The sequence below is a fragment of the Engraulis encrasicolus genome, chromosome 24 (assembly GCF_034702125.1).
Source record: "Engraulis encrasicolus isolate BLACKSEA-1 chromosome 24, IST_EnEncr_1.0, whole genome shotgun sequence".
Classification (NCBI taxonomy): domain Eukaryota; kingdom Metazoa; phylum Chordata; class Actinopteri; order Clupeiformes; family Engraulidae; genus Engraulis; species Engraulis encrasicolus.
The window spans coordinates 31,700,972-31,717,765 of record NC_085880.1 but is presented as its reverse complement, the minus strand read 5'-3'; the positions used below and the strand labels follow the sequence as shown (position 1 = coordinate 31,717,765).

The 16,794-nt window shown below is 44.7% G+C and overlaps 1 protein-coding gene across 1 annotated transcript in view; it reads left to right on the top strand.

The window, feature by feature from the left end:
- Positions 1 to 16,794, top strand: part of ninl (ninein-like) — a 55,252-nt gene that overhangs the window by 7,277 nt on the left and 31,181 nt on the right. Inside the window, exons 5-9 of the mRNA XM_063191387.1 lie at positions 6,390 to 6,456; positions 7,556 to 7,752; positions 10,583 to 10,732; positions 13,473 to 13,640; positions 15,827 to 15,963. Of these exons, the coding sequence (XP_063047457.1) occupies positions 6,390 to 6,456; positions 7,556 to 7,752; positions 10,583 to 10,732; positions 13,473 to 13,640; positions 15,827 to 15,963 (719 nt within the window). The remainder of the gene's footprint in view (positions 1 to 6,389; positions 6,457 to 7,555; positions 7,753 to 10,582; positions 10,733 to 13,472; positions 13,641 to 15,826; positions 15,964 to 16,794) is intronic.

Here is a 16,794-nt window from a genome sequence, read left to right as displayed (position 1 = left end):
AATCCTTTTGTCATTGCAGTAAACTCCACTAAATGAAAAAGAAAAAAAACCTCAATGCCTGCTCAACACATCAGATTAGTTCTAACCAGATTAGTCCTTTTGAAAACAAAAGTGCACGCGCGACAGAGAAAAAAAAGTGTCAAGGATGCCATGTCAGCCAGTCTGCCTCACATAGGGTTGCCACCTCTATCTGAAAAAATAAACCCTTGACATTTCAAACTCAATCAACCTTGTTGCTTTTACGCGATATTATCCTACTACATTCAATGTCCAGGAGTGTATTTTTCTCCGGGAAAGGGCATTGAAATCCGGGACAATCAGGAAAAACTGGGACAGGTGGCAACACTAACAACACATAAACATTCTAATTACGGCCTTTGTCTGACCAATGTTTTAAAAGTCATTTATACACTTAGCTGGACTGAAATTGAAGCATTTTTTAATTCAGTTTGTGCCAGATAGGCTTAATGCTAGGCTAGCCTAGCACACTAGATGAGCTAGCCTAGCAGCCAAGAAAGCCTGGCAAGTTGCTTTAGCCCTGGTCCTTGTAAGATTGTTACAACAGTCACCAGCCTTGACCCACCAATAACAACATGAGTGTGTGAGAGTGCGGTGCAAGAAAGGGGTTGGAGGTGCAGTTTAGTTCAGTGGCCTCCTGTGTGGCCATTGTTATGCTTTACAGATAGCCCATATCAGTGGCACAGTGAGGGGATCAGCTGCTGCCGAAGGCTATTCTTCTGTAGATGTCACAAATCTCTCTGTGCTATTGTTTTTTAGTGATTAGGGCCCCCCACTGGGAGTGAGGAAATGAGGGGGTGTGGGGTGGGGTGGTTAAAGGGGGTAATTTATTTCGGGAGCGTGTCTATGTTCCCACAGCCCATTGGTCTGACAGCCCATTGGTCGCCACATTACTAAGACTTTTAACATTCATTTTTAGGCCCGTTGGTTCCACAGCCCATTGGTCCCACAGCTTATACCTGCTGGCCCAATGTTCCCACATTTCCAAGAATTTATTCAAATTTAGGCCCTACAGTATGTCCCATGGCGGAGAGAAAGGCATGTTCTCTTAGTTTACTCGGAAATGTGGGAACATGGAGTTGTGAAACATAGGGCCCATATTTGAATTTTTTTTATTTTTTGTACAAATGTGAGAACATGGAGCAGCAAGAATAAGATGTGGGACCAATGAGCTGTGGGACCAATGGACTGTGAGACCAATGGACTGTCTGAACATAGAGCTGAACCCAGTTATTTCCAGTATGTAGCCATGGTGTGGTGAAGTATGCTATTTGGTGGGATGCACTAGTTAGCCTAGCCTGCTCTGTGATTTAAGGAGCCATTTGGCAGTGATAGAGTGTAACGTCAGTCCGCAGTTTGTGTGTGTGTGTGTGTGTGTGTGTGTGTGTGTGTGTGTGTGTGTGTGTGTGTGTGTGTGTGTGTGTGTGTGTGTGTGTGTGTGTGTGTGTGTGTGAGAGAGAGAAACAATACAATGACATCAAGATGAAGTTTCAGCAGTGTAGTGAATGAGTTGTGTACACTGTTGTGGGTGTGTGGGTGGCGTCTTCACTTGATATGAGCAACTTCATCGCTGTCAAATCCCATATTACGCCATGACAACAAAGGCAGTGCTTGACTACAATGCACTACAGGCCAAATTATAGCCTGCATTTTAATAAAACACATCCTATCGTTTACCCTGGAGTGCCTTTTATGTGTCCTCCCAGTGTTTGTGTCAGTTGCTTTGCAATATTTAGATCTTTTATGTAAGACTGCACTGATAGCCTCTGTGGTTGCAGAGATTACATGAGTATACTGAAGCTTCCGTATCTCTCTCTCTCTCTCTCTCTCTCTCTCTCTCTCTCTCTCTCTCTCTCTCTCTCTCTCTCTCTCTGTGTCTCTCTCTCTCTCTCTCTCTCTCTCTCTCTCTCTCTCTCGCACACACACAACACACACACACAGACACACACACACACACACACACACACACACACACACACACACACACACACACACACACACACACACACACACACACACACACACACACACACACACACACACACCCAGGCTGAAATCCAGTTGTGCCATGTTGTTCCATCATTACGTCTGCTTTTATAAACCCCTCCCACACGCTGTACGCAATCTGTTTTAAATAGTTAACGTTTCAACAGTCGAAGCGTGTTATGTAAAGCGCTTAAGACCTCTGAATCACTACTGGAATCAAATGGAAAAACGAGATGCAGTGAGAAGTGGGCTGCATGACGGCTGTTGTGGAGTTGCAGTGCTGAAATTGAATCTCAAAATGTTGTGTAGAAATGCAGAATGTCACGTCCACACAACACAAACAAAACAATGGTTCATTCTTATAAACCCCCCCTGATATAAGATAGGGTGGACTAGTTCTGTCAAGCAGAACTCTCTTTATGTCTGTCTTTCCCCCTTTCTTCCCTTTCTCCTCCTCCTCCTCATCTTATCTCTCTCTCTCTCTCTCTCTCTCTCTCTCTCTCTCTCTCTCTCTCTCTCTCTCTCTCTCTCTCTCTGTATTTGGGATGGGGGTGGGGGGCACACATTCGTTGCCATGACACAGACATTCCTGTGTAGGTATCCATGTGGAATATTGCTGTGAGGCTTGCACTTGTTTTGTAAATAATTTAGCCGGTGCTCATAAATAGTGCATATTGCCTAATCCGTGCCTTTGGCCTTGCATAACTTGCGTGCGTTTCGAGTCTTCTAAGCAGACTTTGCTTCAAATAGTGTACAATGGCTGATTCATGCTGTCTGTCTAACTGACTAACTGCATGTGTGTTTCCTCTGAATGGTGTTTGCATCTCATAGTGTATAATTGTTGTTGATTGTCATCACCTTGCAGAGCTGACTCTTAGTGTGATACTGTCCCATTTTTGGAAATAAGCTTATTTTACACCTCCCCTTGAGATTAATGATTGGGTTTTACCTTTCTCCTGTACTTTCAACCGTTCTCTGAGTATGGCAGTGCAAATCTTACCTCCAAGCTAGCAGTTAACATTGAGTCCTATGAGACCACCTGGCGGCTAACTGGTCTCATAGGACTCCATGTTAGGCTAACTGGTAGCTTGGAGGTAAAATTTGCACTGCCATACTCAGAGAATGGTGTAGAATAAGCTTATTTCCAAAAATGGGACAATATCACTTTAACTCTTCCAAATGGACTTCACTGTAAATATAAGGGTTTGTTCATGCGATTTGCCTTGCATAACTGTGTGTTTCAACTCTGCCAAACAGACACAGTGGATATCGCCTTAATCCACGCTTTTGGCCTTGCATTATTTACTTTAGTTTCAGCTCTGCCAAATGTGCCTTATTACACTCAGTTGGACTGACTTGAACCAAGAGGATGCTTCAGGCTGAGCTAAGGCAGACAGAAAAACCCAAAACGGTCCATGTACTATATCCGCAGAAGCAGCTAAACTTTGTAACATCGCACCCATGCCTGTGACTACTGCTGCTCTGGCTTATCCCATTGGCAATAATCCCATGTTTAATCAGGTTTTGGAATGGGTGATTTGCAAAAAAAATAAACAAAAATGGCCGATTTCCTTCCCATAACTCTTAGCTTGCTAGTCAGATTGCTGTGGTTGCATTAGGGCGGCGTGGACAGTTTTGAATGGTGTATTTATAGTCATATACGTGATTTTCTTTAATTTATCCAAAATTCCAGATTTTTTTTACCCGAAAACGCATAACAATTATTAAAACCCTGTCACCGTAGAGCATGCTGTAGTATGATGTGGCTGCACACCATATTCTCTGCACATTTTTGGCCTTTTTTGGGCCATGCCAATCACAGGGCTGTGTATTGTGCCTGGGCAGAGGCCAGAAATACATCTAGTACTCTACCCTCTACTCTCTCTCCCTCGCGTGTAATTAGTGAGACCAGAGACTGCCAGTAGTCACAGTGAGGAGCAGAATAGCCATTCTCTCTCTCTTACTCTCTCTCTCTCTCTCTCTCTCTCTCTCTCTCTCTCTCTCTCTCTCTCTCTCTCTGAGACATTTGATTCAGAATTAACTCAATTTATTTCTGAATAAAACTTAATTCCGCTCTAAAAACATCATGGAAACAATTAGGAATGAAGGTGCAATGTAAACTAGAGGGGACTATTTCATTCGGAATTATAAATATAACATTGCATAAATCTGGGGCCTCTCTCTCTCTCTCTCTGCCTCTCTCTTGCTCTTTCTTGATGTTACAATAAATGATGTGTTAAATATCAAAATCTCTCTCTCTCTCTCTCTCTCTCTGTGTTGTATGTAGGAAACATGTAGCAAGTAGAGTGTGTCTCCCTCTCTATGTATGTTTCTCTTGCTCTCCCTCTCTCTCCCTCCCTGATCCAGACCCACACAGCATAGTCTAAAAAAGTCTGCCCCTCTCTGCGCACCCCCCCCCCCCTTGTGGGCCACCATTACGTAATGTTGCTCAATATCTTCAAGCTGATGAAAATTGATTGTGGCTGGCTTGTCCCTCATTGTGGCCGCCGTACACCCGCGTTTCCTGCTCTTTGTGCTGTGCTTTAGTGTGTGTGTGTGTGTGTGTGTGTGTGTGTGTGTGTGTGTGTGTGTGTGTGTGTGTGTGTGTGTGTGTGTGTGTGTGTGAGTGTGTGTTTGTGCGTGTGTGTGGGCATTGAGGGTGCAGGGGGGAGGCTGATTGACTGTGATCATGTTGGAGGGATTAAGTCGATGTCTTTCTCTGTCTCTCTCTCTCTCTCTCTCTCTCTATCGCTTAGCAGATCATATGATCCGGTATACCCGATAATACTAGTCTACTACTCTTTTTTTCTACACTGAGGAATCTCTTTGAAAGTGCCTATTGTACATTTCATTTGTTTGTGTTATTTAGAATAATTAAAGTAGGCTTTATGTATGTAGCATATATGAAAAAAACATGCCTATAGGGTGCGTGTATGACGGGAAGCTGAAATGATGCAGGAGAAAAGTAGTTTTTGTGAGTGTGGATTTGTTTTTTTGTTTTTTCTCACTATGTGCTTAATGGGATTGGCCACTAGTTGGCGCCAGTGTACTGCATGGTCGCAGGCTTCCCAAAACAAATAGCAACAACTACAGTACATCCACTGCCCAACAATACAAACAGTAATTTTAATGGTAAAGACACATAAATGTTGTAGAATTATGTGTCTCAAACATGTTTGCTCTGCTATTTAAAAAAACTCAAGATGGCCAGTAACTAGGTGGACCGCATACACATGCCTGCATGCCAAACAATATAGCCCTCACACACACACACACACACACACACACACACACACACACACACACACACACACACACACACACACACACACACACACACACACACACACACACACACACACACACACACACACACACACACACACACACACACACACACACACACAGTCACTCTCTCTCCCCCAGGCATGGTAAGCCCCTTAGCATGAGGGTGCTAGGCCCATATGTTGTGGGGTGCCGCTGCCGCTGCGGTGCTCTTTAGCTTGATGTGACAGGCTGCCGCTTGTTCTTGTTCAGTCTAGTGGAAGCTGGCTCGGCGGGCGACTGGGCGTCTGGCAGGCCTTGGCTGGGCCTGATCGGGCTGCTCCTTATGGTCACCGCATTGTTTTTGTCTTCTCATGCTCTCTCTCGTCCCGTGTCATGTCTGCATGCTCGGCTTGCCTCTCTCTCCCTTTCTCTCTCTCTCCCTTTCTCTCTCTCTCCCTTTCGTTCTCTCTCTCTCTCTCCACTACCACACATATAGCCACGCACGTGCATGCACACAGAGAGGCAGACACTCACAAACATTCATGTATGTATATGCAGAGATTTTTTGCATAACACCATACTTGTTATATCCATTTTCAAACATGTTTAAAAATTAAGCGTTTTAACACATTTCCACTTCCTGGTGCTGTCTTCAAATCAGATGCAAGAAAATGCATTCATGAAAATTGTACTTAGTTTGGGAAAAGAGCTCTTCACATACAGAGACACACTCATACAGACTCTCTCACATGCACGCACACATGCACACACACATGCACGCACACACACGCACACATTGTTTTCCCTTTGTGTGTCTCCACATGGCTCCCTGTGCTCCCAGTCTTACTCTCCCGCTCTTTTTGTCCTCTCCACACACACACACACACACACGCGCGCGCGCGCGCGCGCACACACACGGACACCCATCACAATAGCTAACGTCACAGTATTATGTAGCAACCACATGTCAAGAACGTGGCTTGAGCTCCCAAATGAAACACAAGTGTCATCTATAATCTGTGACTGGGAATGGTTATAGAGAGACTCACACACATTGTGAATGTCCTGCTTTAGCATGTGTACTAGAGGCTGACATGTTGCCAATGTCTTTCTTGCAGAGCCTGAAGTCTGATGAGGAGACAGGGAGCAACAAGGAAGCGTTCCTCTCCTCCTTTGAGGCTCAAGGTAGGCTACTGGTATTCTTCTCTCCTTTAGTTTGTCAAATCAAAGTTTTTGCGAGGGTCCGCTCACCTTGAAAGTCTTGGTTTGCAGGCGCAGCTTTTTAAAAGTGTCACAGTTGTTTACAGTTTGTAGAGGACGACCACCACACTGTTTCTGGGGCCAGATTAATAGACAGGCTAAAAATGGCTGCAGCCTAGCCCCCCCCCCTCCACCTGCCAGGGAGCCCCTATTTGGCCAAAAGTGAAAAATTGCAGAATTATGAAAAGATGGAACATTGAAAAATGTGTTGTGCTGAGTGCAGTTGGTAGACATGTAATTATGACACTGTCTACGTAAATTTGTCATGAAATCTTAACCCTAAATCTTAACCCAGCCCTGGGTACTTTAGTGCTATTTCACCACTTTATTTTTGGTTTGCTGACGTTGATTTGATTTGGTTTTATTTTGAAAAGACTTCTTTACAGTATTCTTGAAGTTGTAGCAGTACAGACACTATTGATCTCGAAGGAAAATGAGGATACCTGATAGATAAAGCCTCTTAGCATTTGTTTAGTTACATGAATGAAACCTTACTTATCATAATACAATTTTTTATTTTCGTAATAAACCACCTTTGTGGTGTACCCCCTTAGGTGCTATAGTGTGGCATATTTCTCTGCTTCAGCTGCAAAAAGTATTTCACTAAATGTAGCATATTGTCATTCTGCCACCGCAGTAAAGTTTGTATAATGCTGCATATTCAGATATGCTAATTGGGCATTCTGTGAGGGTCACCCTGTTCTGACATTTGTTTCTAAACTGTGCCTGGCACTGTGTGTGTGTGTGTGTGTGTGTGTGTGTGTGTGTGTGTGTGTGTGTGTGTGTGTGTGTGTGTGTGTGTGTGTGTGCGCGCGTGTGTGTGCGCGCGTGTGTGTGTGTGTGTGTGTGTGTGTGTGTGTGTGTGTGTGTGTGTGTGTGTGTGTGTGTGCGCGTGCGTGCGTGCGTGCGTGCGTGCGTGCGTGTATGTATTTGTGCATGTGTGACTGTGTGTGTGAATGTTCGTATTTGTATTTGTCAAACGTGTGGACATGACTTCTGACCATATGCATTGTCTTACTCGCAGGCCAGCAGAAGCGTTGGAAGGCGGGCAGCTCGGACACAGGAAGTGGGCATGTGTCACCTGTGCCGCGGGAGGAAGTGACAGACGGCCAGGTGAGAGCCGTGTGGGCGGAGCTAGGAGTCGGAGCAGCCGGCTCACTCAACCGCCAGGAGCTCTCGCTAGTGTGTGAACACATCGGCCTCAAGAACCTGCAGACTGAGGTATACACACAGGCACACACATAAACGCACGCACGCACACACACGCACACACACACACACACACACACACACACACACACACACACACACACACACACACACACACACACACACACACACACACACACACACACACACACACACACACACACACACACACACACACACACACACACACCTTTGAATATCAGGTCATTCTTAAGAGGCTAAAGGTGTCACTGGGTGCCAAAGGGCACTGCATTGATCTTCCATCAGCACATGTAGAGGGAATCCTCAGGGTGCAGCATCAAAGCAACACTGTGGTGCGTATTCCCATTTGCAGACTATGGGTGCAAGTCAAACTAGTTCCTCCTGTCTTTTCCTGTTGCCTGTGGCCTTGTGACGTAAGACCTTGATGGTCAAGATTTTATACAATCCGCAATTTTTCCAAAAGTTTTTTTTTTTATTTACAAAAAAAGAAATGCTGCTTCCAGCATCGTTTTTCTGCTCTGGTTTCTGTTCAAATTGAGAACATTTCCACTATCCAAGAGAATTTGACCTACATCCAGTGCCTATTTTTGACAGCTGATCAATGAACGAGAGAGTTTGCTTGTTGTCATGGGGATTGAAAAAAAGCTTGGTGCGGCTATGGGGAAAATACAAGCCCTCATAAGAGTAAGAGTATGCACATCCCACCTCTCTGAGGCCAGGTGCAGGACAAAGGCGCATCTGATATAGTGGTAAAAGTAGAAGTCCGCACACTGAAGCTCTGCTTTGAAATGTGTTTAGGTCATACAACAATTCGACCCAACAGGGTCTTAATTAGGCATGTGAGAGAAAATACAAACCCTGTCAGCTTGTAGTCTTGGCCAAAATAAAAATAAATAGAAAAACATTCTGCCTAGGTTTGTTTCTGTAATCGTAAAATTGCCAATGTGAACACCACCTGTAGTAGCCTACTTATTCATAAAGATGGTTGGGCATTTAATCCTTTATTTAGACAGGACAGTTTGAGAGTTTGATTAGAAATTATTTGGGAGAGATCGGGAACGATCGGTTAATGACTTCTGACAGGAATCAAATCCTGGTCCCTGCCGGAACAACACAGTACAGCACAGTACAGTACAGTACAGTACAGTACAGTACAGTACAGCCATTTCAGCCATGGACCAGGACCCCTAGCAATTTTGTAATGGTGAGGCATGTGGTCTTTGGACCGGAGGGTCGCAGGTTCCAATCCCATGTGATCTCTCCCTGCACCCTGTACATACTGTACATGACTAAAGTGCAACTGGGCAAGGCACCAATTCTCAAACATTTCTCCCGGGACTCAATCCAATGCCCTGTAATGACTGTAAGTAGCTTTGGATAAAAGTGTCAGCTAAGTGCAATGCCAGGTAAAACAATAATAGTGGAATTGTCTCACTTGAAGTAGTTATACGTTATTCGAACAACATCTCAACTCTTGTCCACTTGCATGGCTTGGTTACAACCCATAGAGGGCAGTAGAGAGCCAGTCGCCCTGTGTCAAGTTGTCTTGACCACTGAGAAGTATTTTTTTTTAGTTTGGGAAAGGTTTATGGCTGCTTGGAGCGTCAGCACGTAGACCTCAGTCCTTAGGCCAGTATTAACCTATGGAACCACAGGTAGTGAGATCACAATTTAAGTTACAGTATTTTCGAAGACGTGATATTTCCCAAGGATTAGGTAGGCCAGATGCCAGCCGTCCACAACTAGTCACGTTTTTGAAAAAAAAAAAAACAATCAACAGGTACTGGAACAAAAAAAACATGTCAAGCAAAGGTCATTCCGTAATGACAGATAAGGTCTTTGTCAGGTGGCACCAGGAAAGTATTCCAAGAACCTGGCTCAGTTGTAAACCAAGTTAAGTGGTAAATCATCTAATAGAAGAGTCCTAATTTTTCAAGCTAAATTACACCTGTGGGCTATCTAGTAGCAGATTTACTTAAACTAAAGGTGCATCATGTAATATTTTTTGTAGTTCATTTACAGAAATCATGCCCATTCACAAATGTTACCTTTTTTAGGAATACTTACCACCACCACCACCACCAAATTCCAAGTATTCATTATGACTGGGAAAGCTGAACTTTTTATTCATGAGTTTGCCGGTTCGACTCCCCACCCGCCAGGTTGGTGGGGGAGTAATTACCCAGTGCTCTCCCCCATCCTCCTCCATGACTGAGGAACCCTGAGCATGGTACCGCGCTGCCTTACTGCTCCCTTGGGGTGCCATTGGGGGCTGCCCCCTTGCACTGGTGAAGCATAAATGAAATTTCTCAGTGTGCAGTGAACACTTGTGTGCTGTGGAGTGCTGTGTCACAATGACTATGGGAGTTGGAGTTTCCCTGTTGGGCTTTCACTTTCAAATATTGGTTTATTAGTGCACCTTTAATGTAGGTTAATTTGACAGGTTTAGCACTTAAGCTTGTTTTTGGAATAAATGCTGTCATTCGCTAATGATTGATTAGGCCATTACAGCCAACAAAAGACGATTTCATTTCATTTCAAATGAACAGAAGCCATTTCCTGGTGTTCAGAGATTGAGGAGTGTTGGCCAACTGATTTTCACTTTACAGTGTGTGCGTGTGCGTGCGTGCATTGCAGTGCTTGGGATATTATGTCAACGCAGCTAGATTGTTATACCCTTATGGCAATGTATGATGGTCTTTAGCACTTATCATTATCTCTCTGGGTAGAAAAATCTCTCCCAGTGGACATTATTAAAGCCATGCTCATTTGCACTTTGTGTGTGTGTGTGTGTGTGTGTGTGTGTGTGTGTGTGTGTGTGTGTGTGTGTGTGTGTGTGTGTGTGTGTGTACGCCTGCAGGAGCTGGATGCTCTCTTCCGGAAGCTGGATAAGGACCAGGATGGGCGCGTGAGTCTGCAGGAGTTCCAGCTGGGCCTCTTCAACAGGGGACAGCTGTCCAGCCCACAGTGCTCATCCACACCTCTCAGGCCTAAACAATCATTACTGAAGGTCAGTGACACACACACAAACACGCACGCACACACACACTATAGGGGGGAGCTGCCCTCTCCGCAGCCCTCATCGATACTGCTGAAGGTTAGTCAGAGTAACACACACACACACATTCACACAGAGTTAATAGGGGAGGGCTGTTCTAAAGACTTACAGATGCAGATACTGTTCATACATACAAACATACATGCGAACATGCATGCACACACAAATACTGTACATAGAACGTTGCAGGTCAGTCAGAAAAGTAGGACATACACACACATACTATAGTACATGGACACATTTAGCCACAGTGTCAGCCCCCTTTGCTGAATGAGAAATGTCACCAATAGGCCTTGTCTGTGGCTCTAATTTGCTAAGGTATCGTACTGTTGAGCCGGGGACCCGGGTTCGATTCCGGCCTGAGGCAACTTCCTCCCCCAACTTGTGCCCACTCGCTTATTGCCACTACTCACACGGTCCTATCCAAATAGAGGCACAACAAAACGACTAAAAAGATTTGTCACCAGCAGCACTTGTTGACCTGACCATAATTGCAAAAAGAAGTCATTTAGCTCAACAACAAATGACCCCCCCGAGCATCATAAATCAAGTCAGGCATCTATATCATCCACCTTAAGACCCCAACAAATTAGCTGATGAAAGGGAAGGCCACCATTTCTGCACATGGCAGCACATTTTTTTCCCTCTCAGGCAAAGAGCCAAGACAGCTACTGTACTGTAAGTGAGCGTTCATGTGCTTGCTGAGTAGGACCAATTTTTCTAAAAGCCAACCGATTGCCGACCTGCATGAAGTGAAATGAAGTCAAGGGAAGTGGAGCAGCCGCAGGCCGTAGCCAATTGACTTAATTGATCGATTGTTTGTGGGTGGAGCATTTGACTCCCAACTCTTCCTGTGACAAAACTATGCTAAGCTAAGCTTAGCCTCACATGCAATGATGCATTGTAGAACAGGCCTGTGTCAAGCTAACCAAAGCTAATTTTCTAATGATGCATTGTAGAACAGGCCTGTGTCAAGCTAACCAAAGCTAATCTTCTAATGATGCATTGCACTAGTGGTTTGATATCCGGCTGTGGTCTGTGGAGGCGGAAGATAAAAGACAACATTTTCTCCCTGAAGTCTGACAGCAATGGTGGGAGCAGCTCCCCCAGGGTGATTCTCCATCATGATCTGTCTGGCTGTATGGTCTTGCTAGTGGTCATACTTATATATTCTATATTCCTACATGTCTGTTGTATTCATCTGATTTTGAAGTGTTCATTCTTTGTCAACAATCTAATTGTGAGTAAGGGTGAGTGAGCGCTAACAGATGGTATGGAAGAGCTCTAATCTGATTCTGCAGTGCATGTTCATGTTATTGTGGTGGTGCATAGAGGGGAGTCTGCCTATGTTCCCCGGGGAATTTATTGCCCTTTTTCTAAAAAAAGGTTGTATGTTCCCTGCATTGTATCTAACCTAAGCAATGTTTCTGAGTTTTCAAATTGTGCCCCTCCCAAAACCATCCCTAAGCCTAACCTGTCAGTAATGCAATGTTTCTGAGTTGTAAATTTGTGACCTGACCAAAACTATCCCCAAACCTAACCTGTCACAGGTGCAACAACAACCTGCACTTTGCCATGCGATAGCAGTCTACTTGGAAGCAGCGGGGACCATGGAACCCTTTTTGAAAAAAGGGTCCTAAGTTCCCTGGTTGCAGGGAACATAGGACCCGGGGAACATAGGGATGACCCTGCATAGAAATAGCCATTAGTCACATCTTGGCTACTCTGTGTTATCATGTTAATATACCATTGGCTCCAGAGCTGTGTGCGTGCGTGCGTGTGTGCGTGCGCCGGCCTGTTTTGCCATGTTAACATTCCATTGGCTCCATGGCGACCAGCACGTGGGTAGAAGCCAGAAGTAGGCTAAGCCAGATTATGGATTTCGCCAGTGGCAGCAAACACACACACACACCAACAGACCAATGAGAGGAGCTGGTATGGTGCAGCTAGGGGTGGAGGTCGGGCCTGTGGGAAAGGGGGCTGAGCAGACATTGACCCCTAGTGGGACTCTGCACTCAGTTGAATGACCGAGTCTTGAGTTTGACTCCGAAGGCGGTTGGTTGGCAGGGATTGCATCCATCCATCCCATCCAGCCTGGCGCCCGAGGCCGAGGATGGATAACCTGCCAGCCGTCTGTATTGGCTAGATCTGCGCCCTGGATCTGATGGGATTGGCAGATGAGATGACATCACCGAGCTGTTGGCTTTGCCGCTGCAGCCATTTGAGTTGGGAATCAGGGGCCTAGTTGGAGAGAGACAGGTTGCCGTGCATCTGAGTCGGTTGCTATTTTGGATAGACTGCCCGCAGTGTATCTGGGTTGGGATTCAGGAGCCCCAGTCAAATAGACAGGCTGCCGTGCATCCGAGTCGGTTGCCAGTCAGGATTACCTGGATGGCCAAGATCATGGCTGGCTCTTTTGGTCTGGAGTGAAGTTTTGAGGTAGCTGCTGCAGACTGAAGGCTGGAACGGATGGACAAGACGGCCCTGCATCTGATCCTGTGGCCGGCCAGATAGTCTGAGTGTGTGCCTGACTTTGAGGCTAGTCAGACACTCATCACTCATCTCTCTCTCTCTCTCTCTCTCTCTCTTTCTCTTTCTCTCTCTCTCTCTCTCTCTCTCTCTCTTTCTCTTTCTCTCTCTCTCTCTCTCTCTCTCTCTCTCGTCCCTGATGGCGTGCTCGGTGTTCCGGCAGGCGTTTGAGGAGCGTGCGGCCCGCTCCGCGTCCCCGTCACTGCTGTCGGCCACCGTGGGCCAGAAGCTCCTCAGTCGCCTTGACGACGGCTCCGGCAGCACCAGCCCCGAGCGGGTCATCACGCTCTGGACCGAGGAAGGGATCCGCAACAGCCGCCACATCCTGCAGGTCAGTTACAGTGTCCTTGTTTGTTTGTTCGTTTACAGGGGCAGCCATGGCCTAATGTTTAAGGAGATGGGCTTTAGATCAGAGGGTTGCCGGATTGAATCCCACCCTTTCACTCCCTACCTTATTCCATGGCTGAAGTGCCCTTGAGCAAGGCACCTAATACCACCTTGCTCCAGGGACTGGAACCAATGCCCTGTGCTTCAAATGAAAGCATCAGCTAAGTGTAATGTAATGCTAAGTGTTTATTTACAGAATGATTAGTATTTGGAGTGGTGGTGGTGGTAGCAGTAGTAGGTAATGAGTTTAATGGGTTTATGAGTCCAACATTTTAAGGTTTTCCCCCTGTTTTTATATACATATTTATATATTTATTGTTTATTTAATTCTTCATATCCTGGTTTGGAGCACTTGTCTGCTTGTCATGTTTTTGTTTTTGTTGTCCTTGTTTTGTTTTGTTATTGTCCTTTGTCACTGTCATTAGTATTGGGCTGTTGGTGCAAGTTTTTTGTGTGTCAGTACTTTGTTGTCTGTGTAAGCTTTTGCTACTTTTGCAACCAAATCTACCTTCGGGTACAAATAAAGTTACCTTACCTTACCTTACCTTAGGTAACTATTTCAAGAGTGCAGTTCATGCAAGATGCTGCTGCTCATAGTGCTTCAAACCGCAGTTTGGCAAGAAGGCACAGTGGTGCCGGAATCAATTTGGGACGGTGTCCTATTAGATGACATGAATGGCTTTATATTGTCATTATTATATTTTATATTGTAAAGTCGTTCTCTCAACTTCTTCCCTTGCTGATGTAGCTTTGTACAGCTTGACATGACATAGCCTAGGTAAACATGACATAGCCCTGTGGTGCTGAGTGTGTGCTATCCTTGCAAAGTGACTGCAATATTTGGGACTGTTTGTGGCGTGTATTTTTTTTGTAGTCAATTTCAACTTTGTGCTATACTTTGTGTCAACTTGTGTGTATAAACAGCTGGGAACCCACTAGTAGTGGCATGTGTTTTTCTGCAAAAACATGGCATTTCAGTACAGTGTGTTCAGTACAATGGAAAGTCAGGGGATTTAGACGTAAGGTTATGGATTTAAGTGAGGGGGAAGTCATGGAATAGTGCAGGGGATTTCAACTTCGACTTACTGTGGGAACTCTTTTGAGTGACTGACTGCTCACTCACACCACATGAGCTGAATGGAGTTCAAGTTCATTGTATATTGCATCTACCTCACACTATTCTACTCTACTCTACTCTACTCTACTCTACTCTATTCTATTCTATTCTATTCTATTCTATTCTATTCTATTCTACTCTACTCTACTCTACTCTACTCTACTCTACTCTACTCTACTCTATTCTATTCTATTCTATTCTATTCTATTCTATTCTATTCTACTCTACTCTACTCTACTCTACTCTACTCTACTCTATTCTATTCTATTCTATTCTATTCTATTCTATTCTATTCTTCCTGTTGTTGCCACTAGAGGAGTGTTGGTGAAATGTGTGTACTGTATGAGGTTGTAAAAGTGCCTGAGCGATATGTTCATGAGCGATATGTTAATTTCCCTTCTGACAGGCAAACAGAGGCCATTGTGAGTGATGGGAGTCTTTTGATACAATTTAATTATGTAAACACACTTACACCACCTAAAGAGATTTGCTGTGTCTAGACAATTCATTGCAGGTCCAGTGTTTTTGACTGATTAGCTTTCTGTAACACACTGACTTATGCATGATTCATCTCTGCATTAACATCATGACTGTCAACACAATGGTGTTGGATCTGTTTGGCCGTTAATTAATGAATGGATGTCATTAACCTCATCTACTCATGTCTCTTACTGGAGTCCAAATAAATCGTACTGCTCGTCCTTCGGAATGTTGCATCCTAGTACAGCATGTTGAACCTGAGTGCATCTACACTTTCACTTTGGTGAGAAGGGATTTTTGTTTAAAGTTTCTGGAGGACAACATTTTTAGGCCTACATACTGTATATGTAGGTCTTTTCAGTACAAAAATAAAAAAAGATAAGATGAGCTCACTGTCTCGGAGAGAGTGTTTGAACACTGCACTGCACTGAACTGAGCTGAACTGAAATGCTACATTGTACTCAAGCGAGACTCGGTGGTTGAATAACTCCCTTGTGTGTGTGTGTGCGTGCATGTTTGATTTGTCTTCTCAGACTCTGGACTTCTCTCTGGAGGAGCGTCTCAGCCTGGTTGAGTTGACTCTGGCGCTGGACAACGAGCTGCTGGTCAGTGGCAATGGCATCCACCAGGCTGCACTCATCTCCTACAAGAACGAGATCCACTACCTACAGTACGTACAGCACCCTGAACCAGACCCCTTATCACATGATGATGATGATAATGATAATAATAATAATGATAATATCCCACAAGAAGGAGATCCATTTCCTAAAATACGTCTCTACGCCTTTTATTTCTACACCACATAACACGAACAACAACTGCAAAAGTGATGACCAGAGCAAAAATCATGTTTCTCTTGTTATTAATCATCCTGCTGTTTATTTGTGTGGTACATATCATTATAAAGGATGCATCTAAAAGTTTGCTGAAGGAACAGAGGACAGGGATAGGCTGTACATAGCAAGCTCTCTCAAATTGCAGTAGCATTGGAGAAATCTGCACGGTGCCTATGGACCCTCCACTCGTACAGTATTTCATCCCCCATGGTTCCCAGTGGAGCTCAGCTGAGAGGCGACACTGAGATTGCACAACACAATCTCGGCATTCACCAAAAGACAGCAGAATGGCTTGACCCATTTACCCTCTGTAATCCAAATCCAAACATCCCCAAATGTGTAGTGAGGGACAGTCCGATTATTTAATACTCTACTGTAAATCTGTGTGTGTTTGTGTCTGATGCAGTGTCTGATACCTGGCTTCCCCTGTGTGTGTGTGTGTGTGTGTGTGTGTGTGTGTGTGAGAGAGAGAGAGAGAGAGCTTTTGTTACTGTGTCTGATACCCAGCTTCCCCATCCTGAAGTTTCAACACAGAGTGGTCTTAATTCTTTCTTTTGAAAAAGTCGTGGTGTACTCTGCACTTCTAATGCAGACCATTGTTGTTGTTCCTATAGAGAGCCAGAGTAAGTAAATCCATGTCCTAATGAGTTTCACCATACAGT